A 15,739-nucleotide genomic window follows, 5' to 3' on the forward strand; every position below is an offset into this window, starting at 1 on the left:
GTGAAAATTAGGAACATAAAATAAAAAAAGTTTGTTATTACCACAATTACCACAATGAATTTGTTTTAGTTTTTCTTCTTTTTTATGAAGAATGTTCTTTTACATGATGGGACACTGTTCCGTCAGGAGAGAAACACTGAATTTACTTTCATTTATTGTTATTAAAGCTTCCATCAAAAGATATCATTACAAGGAATATAGTAAACTAAAGTATTATTTATATATTATTTATGAGTTATATATTTCATAGTTCATTCTCTAGTAATCTTACCAGTTATATTCATTGTTATAGAAATGGATTAGCATGATACTTAATAACTCATTTATGAATATACACACACACGTTCATTAATAACAGACTAAAGCACTGTGCAAAACAGTGTGTACCAGTTGTTTCATATGCAACACCTGTCTGTCAGAACTTATGAATACAGTGGTAGAATTTTAATGTTATTAATTTCACAGTTCTTCTCTTAATATTTTTGTACACATTTAAAATATTAATATGGTTTGTAGTCGCTTTCAGTCATCTTCTTCCTGAGTTTCTTCGTGCAGATACTGTACTACTATGGTGCTATGCAGTGGGTTCTGTTGAAACTAGGCTGGCTACTGCAGAAGTCGATGGGAACAACTGTATGTGAATCTGTCAATGCACCTGCTAGCATTTTTCTCAGCATGGTAATTTATCAGATACAAATATTTAAGTATTATTTTGATAAGTGAGGCTAGTAGTAACAGTGTTTTTAAATATCTGTATTTAGAGTATTATTCTATTATCCTTATTCTATTATTCTGCCCTCCTGATTTAAAGGTGAAATCTTATAAGGTTGGTGAGCTGATAATTTGGACCAGAAAATGTAAATAAATTATATCCAGCAGACTAGACAGTGGACTAGGGAAACATTTTTTGCCCTGCCAGGAATTGAACCCCAGCCATCCAGCCTGTAGCTAGTCATATACCGATTGAGCTCTCCTGACTCCTAGTGTCTTCATAATTGAACAATATATCTATGGGGCTTGGGGTTAGCACAGAAGGTGTACCCTATAGTGCTTATGGTGGGATGGAGTTCCCATCTGCCAGTAATTTTTCACTCCCTGTTACAGGTATCACTGAGTAAGTTTATAGAAAAGTTCATGAAATAGTAGAAAGTATTCCATTTTTCACTTTGGAGTATATATCATTTTCAAATGTATTGTAACAGATGATCATCATCAGTAATCTGTCAAGACGATGGTCCACAGTCTCTTCCAAAACAATTCCTCTACTTAATGTGATCTAGAGCTTTCTCCTTCAAATAACAGTATCCTCTTCTGTCCCCAAGGTCATCCAGCATCTTCTTACGTCTTCTTCCTCGTCTTCTTGTCACTTCTATCCGCCCCTCTATCTTTCCTTCGATAACTTCTTTTAGAAGGCAGTTTCTGCGTAAAACATGACCAATCNGCTGGTAAAAAGATTCTTCTTCTTGCTAAATGCAGCTTTTGCCATGGCAATCCTGGATTTAATTTCATTAGTACACCTTCCATCATCTGTTAACAAGCTATCCAAATATTTAAAACATTTCACATTTTCCAGTTGTTTTTGGTCTATCCTTATTGTGACTGCGGTTGGTTGTCTCGAGATTTTCATTACTTTTGTTTTTCCCACATTCATTTCTATGCCATAGCACCTTCCAATTTCAGTTAGTTTGTAACAGATACTCATACAAATATACTGTGACAAAGCTACTCACATTACATGTACTACACTGCATAATCAAAAATTGTTTTTGTATTTTATTAAATATGTGCTATGTCAAGAAAATTTCTAAATAAGAAATATCGCTGTTAGTGGACCTATGCTTTATGTTACATACTGTTACTCTAATACCTTGAATCAGATCTAAGTGTTACTTTATGAACACACTAATCCAATGACCATGCCATCTATTAACTGCTTCATATATAAATCAAAGTTGCTATTTCTGTATTATTATTTTTGTATTATTATGGTTAGCTATCTTTCTTCCTTCCTGTATTAATAACATAACTATGTAAATGCATATGTTTCTGAGAAGACTTCATCCTATATGTAAACTGGTATCCACTGAGCAGGTACCAATTTTTGTACACTGAGCCAGTTGTGTGGAAAATTCTGATGATTGAGATTTTCACAGTGGTGACTGCATAGTATAATCTTCTGGAATTTGACCCCAGATACCCTGGTACAAATCCACTGACATTCTGGGGAACATACTGCTTCCATCTTCAGGGTTGAAAAATAAGCCAATCAAGCAAGTATAAAACAGATTAACCTCATTATTAAAGAAAGTGGTTTGTTCAGCACTCCTACCTTGTCCTACATTTGTACCACATCTTTTGTCACGCCCAGCTTACTCTCCTTACTGCCTGCTGAACTTATTCTTCGCCTTTGAAGATGCAGATTGCATACTACTATGTGCAGAAGATGGTACTTTTTATAATGATTGATTTGAGCTTCATGTAAAGTAGTGGTTATATTGAACTGAATACCGACATTTTTCAATAGTCTTTAGTTGACTTCCACAGATCAAATTTCATCAGAATCTATGAAATAATTTTGGACATGAAATCCATCTTTCCCGTTACATTTTTAATATTATATTTCAGCTTCCTGTTGCATTAATTTATCTTTTATTGTCGTTTTCTATTTCCGTCATATGCAAGGTAATGCTTGATACAACAAAAAACAATACACCTAATATGACATAGAAACAGCAGCAGTTCAAAAAGATCAAAAAGATATGAAGGAAAAGCAGTGAAATATCTTAAGAATACTATGTGATTAGCATAACGTGAATTAGAATCCTTAAAAATGTGTTGCCTGAAGATGGCCTTTTAATGCCGAAACATATAGTAACATGACAACAACATGTATATATATTTTAATATTTTAATAATATTGCATAATATAATTATGTGCACTCTGCAGAGTGCAGAGAATGCATTATTAAGTACCAGCCAATATTCCTGTGGCTTGTTGGTTCCAGACAGAGTCAGCATTACTGTTCAAGCCATTCATTAAGGATCTTACAAAGTCAGAGATACATGCCATCATGACAGAAGGCTTTGCTACTGTTGCTGGTAAGATAATAAGAAACATACCAAGCTATATCATGAAATTAATTAGTTTGCTATCAGAGCTGAGAAGTGTTTCATCAGCCAGAATATAAGAAAGATCCAAAGGGAACAGACTATGTTGGCATATTGTGTCAACATGCATAATCTTCTTGGATGTAACACCATGTAGTCTGGTCTGGAGTTACTCAAGTTCACATTCAGTCAAGATAGCTACATCAGTCAGCAGATTTTTGGGGCTGTAAATCCTGTGAAGTTTGCTCTGCCCAGTGTTGATCCTGAGTTAGTTGCTTTCCTGCTATATGTTTTGACAGCCTTCAGCTACATTAGCAAGGTGCTATCCAAGTACACCTTCAAGACGCTCAGCCTCCCATCAATGAAAATCACCAGCTTTCTTTGGCTGGTCAAGAATGTCCTAGGACTGAAGACACCTAGAATGTGCAGTATCCCATTTGATTATCATTAGGTCTTCACAGGGCAGACAAACACTCATTTAATATCAGGCTTAAGAAGCCCCACTAGCATATCCATATCTTGACTCTCTGGACAGTTCAGCCATGGAAGGGCACAGCATCAACTTTGGACACCACATCTAGCTCCAAGACCTCAGTATCCTATCTGCCGAATCCAGATGCAAGGACTTATCATCAGGGAGCCAATTGAGCTTGAGTTCCATCACAGTAACATGAACAGGAAAGATGGCTTCTGTCTACCTAAATCATGGACACCTCTCGTCTACTAGCTGAAAGAACAGAAGGCCTCCCTTGAAGGATTCACATATTTGGTTCTCCTTCAGGCTGTTAGGCCTCTTCACACTGTCCTTTTCAAGGCATGGTCTCTGCCCTTTTCAGGGTACACCTCTGTTGAACTTGTCTTGAATGCTCTTTCCACGGCAACTTCTTCCTCCCTCATTTTAGTTTGTCTTCTGCTGCCTCTTGTTCCTTGTTATCCCCTGATGCTTGCTTGTAACATGCATTTGCAACTTTCCTCCACTTGTTCCTGGTTGTTACAGTAACAAAATGTCCCTTCTATGGGGTACTGTATTACTTTTATTTTGGCTCTTATTGGTCTTCTCTGAGCAACTTACAGATCACGGGTCTGTTCTGATTCATTCTTTCTGAGTTCCCTTCTGGTCTATATTGAATCCTGGTTTTCTGTATGCAATTCACTGGGTTTGCCACTTGCTTCATCATGTTTTCTTGCCTGGCTTACTCTTTTGACACTGAAGATGGGGGCAGTACATTCTGCTGAAATGTCAGCAAAATTCTGTCAGGCTACACAGCTGTATGAGGTTGAAATTACACATATCCATATATACATGGATACAAGAGCATTCTTTTATTATTATTTAAACAGTTAGGTACTTCGACTTCTATGGTTTATATGCTAGAATATGGTTATGTTATGATACATTTTATTGTACACATTTTTTAGCTTTAACTATCCATTAGAATGAACATATATGTATCGTATGTAAAAAATGTATAGTATCTAAACATTTTTGGACTTACATGTTTTTCAGCTGATACAGGAACATTCAGAATGAATGAACCATCTAAGTTTTGGACTTATTCTACTCTTCATAAATGCTGCTGTGAGAACCTCAGACCCAACATGCATATCTTGTGCCCTTAGTTATATGCAAACAGGAGTGGAAAATTTACTGTAATAGGACTACATGTCAGAATTACTGGGTTTTTGGACTTTATCCATCATTTAGTATTCTAGGAAACAGAAAACATGACGTAAGATTTGAGGCTTTCACGGCGGTGACTATGAAGAAAGCAGTCTTCTGGGATTTGGCACCGTGTATATGTGATGTTAACCCAGAAGACTGCTTTCTTCAGAAAACATGACGTTTCAGAAACTGGATCTGTTTCTGTCTTCAGATGAGTGGGGGGGAATACATATATTCAGTTGGGTCCTTGACCTGAGGGTGGAAACAGATCCAGTTTCTGATGCATCATATTTTCTGTTTTCTAGAATACTGGGAGATGGAAAAAGACCACAAAAGAAAAACCCAGTAAATCTGAGTGATATACACCATTGTCAGAACCCTTTAGAATCTAGGACTACATGTGTTTTCCAAATGTATTTTTTAACAATCTGCAGTTCTCATTAGTTGTGATGTTCACTGATGCAGATGGAACTTCATTATTTGAAAACCATCAACAGTACATATTTCTGAATGCTACATTTGAGTGACAGTGCTTCTGATTCAAATCTGGAGAGTAATTCTTCTTGAAAGTAATTCATTACATAAAAAAGTAAGTAAAGTAAAGTAAAGTTGTCCCTGTGCTGAATTAATTAAGCACCATGTCATTAAAGTGAACGGGAGAGTAGAGATATAGCTCCCTAATTCTTTGCCTTGGAACTACATGTATGTGAGTTCTCAGCTTTACATCCCATCTACTTAACCTCTAGGGGAAAACACTGGTACCCACTGGAGAGGAGGCTGGGTAGACCCCAAAGCCGATCTGGATACTGTGGAGAAGAGAAAAATCTCTTACCACTTCCAGGAATCGAACACGCACCATCCAGCCCTTAGCCTGTCACTGTACTGATTGACCTATTCTAGCTTCTAGAAAGATTAGTAAAGGACATAAAATATGAATCTCATTAAGATTTGCAACTTGTATTTGAAAACTTCTTTTATCTCTATCAAACAAGGACAAAGCCTAGGGAGATATGCAAAATACTGTGAAGAGTAAAGTTGAAAAAAAAATATATATATATACCAAAACGTAATAACAGTTTCTACTCTTGTTGATATTGATCTCATTTTAAGAAGACATCTGTTTGTCAAGAAGGTAGTCTTAGTAGATAATAAATGTTTTCCTTTTAGAAACATAACTAAATTTCATTTTGTCTCCATAAGAACCATATCAAAATATACACTTCTTGATGTAACAAATAATATTCACCATATAGTCATATTGCAATTGGAAACTTAATGATTATAGTTGTATTTATGTAACCATTCACCATTACACACATTTCAGGTAGTGTAATGGCAGCATACATCAGTTTTGGTGTGCAACCAGTGCATCTCCTGACAGCTTCCATCATGTCTGCTCCTGCTGCTTTATGTGTGTCAAAGCTTTTCTATCCAGAAACAGAGCAAAGTAAAACAACAGCAGAAAACATTGTTATAGAGAAAGCGTAAGTCCATATTTTATCAAGGAATCATAGTTTGTAATCTTCACCTAAGATTATTAGAGTGGTCAAATCAAGGTGACTGGGATGAATGGGTGATACAGTGCACATGGATGCAATAAATGCTTAGTAGATATTTTGTCCATAAAACATAACAAGGTAGAGATTACCTGGGAGGATAATACTTAAATGGACCTTAAGGAAAAAGAATGTGGGGATGAGGACTGGATTTGTCTTGTTCCGGGTATCAATCAGTGGTAGGCTGTTGTGAACATAGTAATGAAATTTCAGGTATCATGAAAGGTGGATGGTTTCTTGACCAGCTGAGTGGCTATGCTTCCCAAGGCCTCTGATCCATGGAGTTAGTTAATTGATATCATGTCAACAACCATACAGGAATCTAGGTACTTAAAAGTTATTACTAAGAATGTCTTTTGACATACAGACTAGAATCAGATGCAATTTACAACTCACTGTAACATTAACCCTTTCCCTGCTGGGTTTCCAACAAAGCTGAAATATCTTCTCTTGTTTACATGTTTTTATAGTAGTTACTACCATATTTCACAAATCGGTTTAACGAGTAAAAGTGTCAGAAGAAGTTTCCTTCTGGTTTTATTACCCATCGTTAAAGATATTCTGAACACAAAGGTCTGTGTTTCTAATAGATTTGTATTTTTCCTAGTTTAGAGATGATTTAAGGAATAAATGTTCAAGAAGTAAGTACTCCTATAAAGAAAATATACCTTTTATCCAGAATTAGAATGCCTTTACCTTCACAGGCAGCTTCATTCAAAAATAGCCCATCTGTAGAATTATATCATGTAATAAACATGCTATACAGTGAAGCCCCAGTTATCCATTATGGGAATGGGATGTGTTGGTTACATTCATCTGTAGTTGCATGAGAAAAACTCTTGCAGAAACCCAATACAAAGTCAAAACAACATGATTTCCTTTCAATTCTTGCATTATAATCTTCTTAGGCAACATACTGGATTCATGTGTGAAGGAATTTGGATCCATAATGCAATCATATATTCAAATAGCCTACACAAATGACAATTTTGTTTTCAGAGTAACTTTATACAAACTGTGTACATTTTCTTAGAAATTTTTGCTGCTTGCATGAGAAATCCAGGTGCTCGGATATCAGATACCCAGAAGTTTACTGTACTCATACTTACAGACTTTCTGTCAAGAATTCATTCAGTCTACCTGTAATCAAGATAGCAGTATAAATACGTAGGTCATACTGAAAGTCATGAGCAACTTTTTTTTTTGCACGCAACGTGGGAACAGCAGATGAAACAGTATGGTGGTAGGTGGAACCAGCTGTTGTGTTAACCTTGAGTGTCTTGTGATGTCAATAGCTTGCATCATGTGACCAGTATCACTCCTAACAAAATGGCTGACAACAATATGTCATTTCACCAGTGTGCTGTCATTGAATATCTTGTGAAAGAGGAAATCCCTGCTGCAGAAATTCGCCAGAGACTTCAGCATACTTATGGAAGTGTGTGCATGGGTGCGAGCAGCGTTCGAAGATGGGTGAAACATTTTAAAGATGGGAACACCAGCATCGAAGATGAACCTCGGAGCGGTCGTCCTCTAACAGCCTCAACTGAACGCAACAAGAAAAGAGTGGATGAGATCATTCAAGATGACAGGCGTGTGACTGTGGACACAATAGCCCGAAAACTTGGAATAGGGCACAGTGAAGTATAGGAGATGATTGAAAGCTTGGGATATAGGAAAGTTTGTGCTTGTTGGGTCCCGCGGTTATTGACCAAAGACCACAAAGGTCAGCAAAAAGCCATCACCTCAGAACTGCTGCAGAGATATCGACACGAAGGTGATGATTTCTTGCTCTGTATTGTAACAGGTGACGATAGCTGGTTTCACCATTTTGAGCCTGAAATGAAATGGCAGAGTATGGAATGGCACCACTTGCATTCTCCATCAAAAAAGAAGGCAAAGACAGTGCCATCAGCTGCGAAGGTGATGGGCATAGTCTTCTGGGATGCAGAGGGGTTTATTCTGGCCGAATTCCTGGAACCTGGGCAAACCATCAATGCTTCTCTTTATGTCCAGACGCTACACAAGCTCTGTCGCGCATTGCGCAATAAACGTCTGGGATGAAACATCATCATCCTGCAAGACAATGCTCGCCCCCATGCCGCTCGCCTCACATTGGAAGCAATTGCAAAGATGGGGTGGGAAGTTCTTCCACACCCCTCCTATAGCCCTGATCTGGCACCCTCTGACTACCATCTTTTTGGATTTGTTAAGGATCAGCTGCGTGGACAACGTTTAGAGATAAGGGAGGCAATTCAGAAAGCAGTGCGTCAGTGTCTTCAGATGGCTGGAATGGAATTTTTCAGAAGGGGAATTTTCAAACTCCCAGAATGCTGGGAGAAATGTGTACAAAGAAGTGCCGATTATGTGGAAAAATAAAGAAAGATCTGTAGATTGAGGTGGTGTATTTGGTTTGTCAATAATAAAGCATGTTACTTTACAAAAAATTGTTGCTCATGACTTTCAGTACGACCCTCGTATAAATATTGTCATGTGTTGGGTATGTCACACGACAACTTGATGTGGGTCTCGGATTTAGAGAATCTTTATTGGACACTCACACTTACACACCTTACAGCTATTATCACTTGCAGTATCGCCTGACTTCTGGCACAATACTCCAATGCGATGTTTCAACTATCCTTGGCTGTGGTTGGATCTCAACTGCCTCTGGCAGCGGCTATCCAAAGATTGTCTCGTTCTCCATGCTCAATGATCTGTATGTGTCATAAGCTCTACTTATATAGGGGTTATGTGGACTGGATACTGGACACCATTCCTCACGGTTCTGTTACCGCTATTCAGACAGTCTGTTGTTATGGGAACACTTCTTATAGAATACACTGGTAACGTGTTTCATCTCATCCGTTGTTACTCAGCAACAATTCATTGCTACGATTTGTCACTGTGGGAACTCCCCAATTTCCACCTATTTGTTGCCGTGGAAGTGTCAGTTCCGATTGTAGCAGTTGTCGCGGTGATAGACGTAAGGTTACAGGTCACAATATAATATAAATATAAGCTTTTGTATGTGTGTGCTGCATGTGCATGCACACACATGTCTGTGGAAGAACATACTTGAAGTCTGACGTTTTTATGGCACTGAAGATTTGTATTGTGGTTATTTTGGTTTTATCACATAGTATGGAAGGTGTTTATCAATGTTTCAGCCAAACATGATGCCTCCATCTTACAGAATAAAGGGGAGAGACTGCATGTTCCTCTGAAACACTGGTAGCTGCCTTCCAGAATATGTAGTGTCTTAACCCAGATGACCATAATATAAATGGAAGAACATGTGAATGGAAACAAAGTGACAGATAAGTGTACAAATGCAAGAAAATGGACAGCAGATGTGAAAGAATTCAACAGAAAGGAGATTTGAGGGTTTAATGCCTCACTTCTTAATATTAGGTTGACTAAGTCATGATGGTTAAAATATGTAGTAAGCATGGAGAGACAAGAAGTCTGTAAAATTTGATCAGAAATTTCATGAGAAGATTCGGGAGATTTATGCACAGATGCACAGATGGAATAAAATACTCAGGAAAAAGGTGCTATCACTGCTGTAATATAGGTGTATCATATATTAAGAAAATAGATTTTATATTACTATATTAAGAGGCTTGGCAGTCTTTTAATCATGTATGTAATTTTAAATGTTATTTTGATATATGAAATGTATTGTTGTACAGTAGTTTTGTTGTGTTGTATTTTAAATTTTGATGATGATGACTATCTGATTATGCATGTATATTTATGTGTTATATTGCGCTGCTGACTTCTTCTATATTTTGAAGCAGACCCCTTTGTGGATTTTTTAACTGTAATAAATGAATGAATGAATGTATGAATAAAATGTATATTTAAATGAACACTGTTGCCTATTGCTAGAATGCAATGGACTATGGAATAAATACTCAGGAAAAAGGTGCTATTACTGTTATGATACAGGTGTATTATATATTAAGAAAATAGATTTTATATTACTATATTAAGGATCTTGGTGGTCTTTGATCGTATATGTAATTTTATATGTTATTTTGATATATGGAATGTATTGCTGTACAGTAGTTTTGTTGTACTGAATATTTAAATTTTGACGATGATGACTATCTGATTATGTATGTATATTTATATGCTATATTGTATTATTGACTTGTTCTATATCTGAGGCAGATGCCTCTATGGATTTTTTTGGAACTATAAATAAATGAAATGAATGAATAAATGGAGAATTTTGTTAAAATTAAAATTAAAGTAATAGGTGATATAGGTGTGAAATTTATTGTAATAACTTAGGTATAAAAGAATTCTGATTTTGGTGTGAGATTCAGATTTGATAGCTGCAATTAGCAGCAATTTGTCAACCTTGAAGGTTATAAAAAGAACCATATCAGCTCAGTCAGTGGAGAGATTTGCCACTGACTGGTGTGTACATTTTTGGAATAGCACTGGAAGTGTCACTTTCTTTAATACTTTTTGCATAATTTCATGTAAAACTGTTAAACTAAGATTTATCTGAATGAAGATGAGGCTATTATGGAAAGCAGAGTTATTTTCCATGCAGTTTGATATGTTGTACTGGAACCTTTCATTCATTCATTCATTCATTCATTCATTCATTTCCTTTATTTTCCATAAAATACATAATTGAAGGGAGGAAATAGAAATTCTATAAAATGTGCCTGCAAGTACTATATCAAACTTTATTGAATTGATTTTTTTGTTCACAGTTCTAAGAAGAATATATCATATTTTATATTTCAAATATTTATTTATTATCAGATACTTCACGCATGGTACTCTTCTTTCTAGAGAAACACTGTTGACAGTAAGAATGAGTACTGGTTCATTTATATCACTGATAAAAGCTATGCTTGTATCCTGACTGCATTTTTTGTTATTTTTGTATTTAGTGATATCAAGTTATTACATTTCAATAATACAGTTCCTTACTAGAGTAATTGGTAGAATAGTGGAATTACAGGAAACATTATAATTATTTCAGGATTTAATTTTTTCACCTGAGTGGTTATGAAGAGTTAGATATTCTAGATTATAAAGTTGTGTAGTCTGCTGAAAGTCAGCTACATTTCAAGGGAACATGTTGACGCCATCATCAGGGTTAGCTTGTTGCTTGCTTCAGACTGTTTTCTTGCTTGGCTTGGCCTTCAGCCCTAAGTATGGAGCGAACATGTTCCTCTAAAATATCAGTTGACTTTCACTAGAATATATGGAGTAATATCACAAAAGAAAGAACTCTTCAAAATAATTCTTGACCTTTTAAGAAGTGATATGAGAAAACTGGAGGAGTAATGTAGGATTTGCTGTTAATTGTCATATTGTCAATAATGCCAAGTGTCTTACTGACAACATTTGTTACACTCTTCAGCACACCCATTACTTGTTCTGTGTTTTCTGTGTTACAGTGATGACAACAGTGTTTTGGATGCTGCAACAAAAGGAGCAATGCTAGGCATCCAGTTGGTACTTGGAATTATTGCTAACCTTATTGCCTTTGTGTCATTCATTGCCTTTCTTAATGGAGTGCTCTCCTGGCTTGGCATGCTTGTTGGGGTTGAAGGTCTCTCTTCAGAGGTAAGTTTTGAAACTATTAGGAGTGAATTTAACCCTCCTGTGCATATGAGGAACAGAATGCTAAACCTGGAATAATGGTGGAGGAATCCACGTCTATTATGGTTGAATACTGTAGCTACAATATTAAGTCGATTTGATATATTATATTATGGAAGCTGTAAAAGAAGTTAATCCAGTTTTACTGTGCTCTAAAGCCATGCCGTTTTTACATATTGTATGAGTATGTCATGTGAAACTTACTTATTTACTTACTTACTTATGGAGCTGAGCCCTTCTTGAGGAGAAGCCAAATCTACAGCTACTCAAGAATTTCCTAGCATTTTATGGAACCCAAAGGTTCATTACCGTGCTCATGAGAGCCCTCCACTGGTCCCTATCCTGAGCCAGATCAATCCAATACATACCATTCCATCCTGTCTCTCTAAGATCTATTTTAATGTAGTCCACCCACTTATGCCATGGTCTTTCCAGTGGCCTCTTTCCTTCTGGTTTTCCCACCAATATCCTATATGCCTTCTTCCACATTCGTGCTATATGGCCTACCCACCTCTTCCTCCTTGACTTGATTGTTCTAATTATACTTGGAGAAGAATACAAGTCATGAAGCTCCTCATTATGCAGTTTTCTCCAACCTTCTGTCACTTCATCAATCTTTGGTCAGACACCCTGTTCTCAAACATCCTCAGTCTATGTTCCTCCCTTAATGTCAGAGACAAAGTTTCACATTCATACAGAACCACAGGCAAAATTATAGTTTTGTATATTCTAATTTTTATGTTTTTGGACAGCAGATGAGAAGACAAAGGTTCTGGACTGAATGGACTGAGTTCAATCTCCTCCTAATTTCATCCTCAGTCAGGTTTTGATTTGTTATCGTCATCCCCAAATATCTGAACTGTGACATATTTTCAAAACATCTGTTTCCTATCATTATGTCATGATTTTGCATTGCATTTTGGTGACGAGACAGCAACATATACTTAGTTTTCTCTGTGTTTACTTCTAGACTAACCTTCTTACTTGCATCAATTAAAGTTTGTGTTCTTTTTCTTTATGGTATCTATTATATCACCCAGTAGATTCACATCATCGGCATAGACGAGTCATGTGAAACTTATGGCAGGTAATATTGGCCTATCCTTCGTAAATATTATTTCTTTCAAATTACAGTTTTCAACTATCTGTGGCATTTTGTTTATGCTTATCTTTCACAGATGAGAGGGAAGTGGCCTTTCTGTATTATTGAGCTAGTTTGTGGAAACCCGCGGCAGGTACAATAGGCCAATAAGTGGCCACCATGCTGAGTGGACCCAGCTGGACTCCGCCCCCCACCCACTAAGCAAATTAATTAATTAATAGTTTGTAGAAGTTGTTTACTGTTGGTAGATAGTTTCTTGTGTTCCTGTCCTTTAATTTCCAAGAATATAGTGGTTCAGAAGATCCATAGTTCATATTTAAAAGTCCACTCCATGCAGAGCAACAGGTCATTTTTCTGTCCACACAAGAGGCTAAAACTTCACATGAACTGTGAGATATGAATAACTTCATTCTTCATGGTGACCAGTTGCGTGGTCATCCACCATCATTGCTTTTAATCAACTTTCTTGCCATTTATTATATTCCAGGGAGAGAGATTCTCTCACATTTTGACTATTATCAATAAATATCAAATTTGATGTATGTCATTTTCACCTAACACATAAATATCACTGTCTTCATCAGCCCTTCCATATTGCTTAGAATTTTACTTGTGTTTGTGTAATAACATTTCTGTGTGTTCTTTGGTCTTTCATTGATGGCCCATTTTATTTTATGTATGTCATAACCAGAAAAAAACGGTCTCAAAAATTACCTTCACCAGGTAACGAAAGGTAGCAGCACAGAAGTTTTAAAAGTAAGGAAAACTAAGGTTATATGCACAAAGAATGTACATACTCATACACAGTTTGTGCAGATCATTTCATTTATTTGCAAATACATTTACGTGCATAACCATAAAAGGTTAATTGGGTAAAGAGGAAAAGGAATTGCTTTAAAATCCCTAGGATGTTCAGATTTGTGACCTACTATATGTTGTACCACATCAGAACATTTTGACCCTTCCTCAAGTGCACAGTATTTAGCCTGTCTTTCTATTTGAATAAAGAATTTATAATCAATATTTCAATCAATACAAATGAATTCTAATTGAATCTTCAACTTCATGGAGTATAAATTCTTATGTTTTTTATTTCAAAGATCCCATAATTCAGATACTATCCTGAAGATGCTCATTAGCAGTCAGAAAACAGTTTTGCATTTGTAATATGAAATTACATCCCAGTTTCAGGAAATAGCAGACTAAACCTTGGAGTGATTTCCACATCGATAACAGGGAAAGAATTGCTTCCAGTCTGCAATTAGTATTTGTCATTTGTCTCTATGTGTATGTGAGGTCATATTTTTATGTTTAACTGAGCCATGTGTTTTAGAAGTATTTATCTCAGAGAATTTTCCTATTTGATATTTATATTTATTTGTATATCCAATTCATGGCTATACTTTCTTAAAATAGTTATTTTAAGTGAACCTCTGATTTTTCTATCTACAATTTACTTCTGTATTAAAAATTTAAAGGTGATCCAATGGTAAGGTGAGATAAAGTTATCCCTGTGCTTAACTAATTAAGCACTATGTCATGATGGAATATGGGGGAGTGGATGTATAGATCCACATTTTCTTGACCTTGGCACTAGCACTGGCCATGCAATGTAAAATGCCTTCAGTCTTAGACTGCTCTCTGGTTCACAAGTGTAAATCTTGCTAGTGCATGGATATGTGTTTGTGTTCTTTGTGTTCTGTTTTCCTATATAGGTACTTGCTGTGTGATGAGTCCAGCTAAATGTCCAAAGGATTCATTGATTCAGAATTAATTCTGTATGTGATAAGGCCAGAGGGTCTGATCTATCACAGATGATGAACTATAATAATTAGAACTGCAAACATCTACATCACTAATTCTGGTTCTGGAGTGGTTACTGTTTAATTTTATATTATGATTGACTATAGTTAATCCTTGGGAAAGTTTTCATCCCACTGGTATGGATAATGGGCGTTGAGTGGGAGGAATGTGAGGAGGTAGCCCGACTTGTTGGCGTCAAGACATTAGTAAATGAATTTGTGGCTTATCAACAGATGGGCGAGAGTAAAAGTGCTGGATTGCTCTCAGTAAGTAGCAATGTGTTTGTGTTATACTTAGGGGAAACAGAATTGAGACTTTCAAATTCTGTAGATAAAATATTTATCTAACTAAAACACTCAGGTCTCTACACACAATGAGGCAAAATTTAGCAAGATAAACTGCCTTCCAGTAAAATATTAATCTAACTAAAACACTCAGGTCTGTACACACAATGAGGCAAAATTTAGCAAGATAAGCTGCCTTCCAACTTGTTTTTCCAAACAAAAATATTTCACATTTGTTCTGCAATCTTTTCAAACCATGTGTTAACTTAACAGAAATATTATCCACCTCTCAAGTAACTTCCATTTTAAGGCAAAATAATGAAAGCACTCACCACAGTGCTAAATTAAGTATAAATATTTATATTGAATTGAATTGAATTGAATTTATTTACATTCTATAAATCCTAAGCAGGTTAGTACCTTTGGATACAGAACAAGTCAAAAGGTTACATACATAAGTACAGGCAATTTTAGCTTAAAAATTAATATAACTTAATTTTACATCATTCTCTATTTACATTGAAGTATTCATCTAAAGAGTAGAAGGAATGAGCATGTAGATAATTCTTTAACTCTGATTTAAACT

General features: G+C 36.1%; 1 protein-coding gene across 1 annotated transcript in view; it reads left to right on the forward strand.

Moving 5' to 3' along the window:
- The window catches only part of LOC111865234 (uncharacterized transporter YutK), a 40,276-nt gene that overhangs the window by 18,186 nt on the left and 6,351 nt on the right, over positions 1-15,739 (forward strand). Inside the window, exons 8-12 of the mRNA XM_023853125.2 lie at positions 517-678; positions 3,006-3,099; positions 6,096-6,255; positions 11,760-11,928; positions 14,977-15,135. Coding sequence (XP_023708893.1) covers positions 517-678; positions 3,006-3,099; positions 6,096-6,255; positions 11,760-11,928; positions 14,977-15,135 — 744 coding nt within the window. The remainder of the gene's footprint in view (positions 1-516; positions 679-3,005; positions 3,100-6,095; positions 6,256-11,759; positions 11,929-14,976; positions 15,136-15,739) is intronic.

This window comes from Cryptotermes secundus, unplaced genomic scaffold (genome assembly GCF_002891405.2).
Source record: "Cryptotermes secundus unplaced genomic scaffold, Csec_1.0 scaffold614, whole genome shotgun sequence".
Taxonomy (NCBI): domain Eukaryota; kingdom Metazoa; phylum Arthropoda; class Insecta; order Blattodea; family Kalotermitidae; genus Cryptotermes; species Cryptotermes secundus.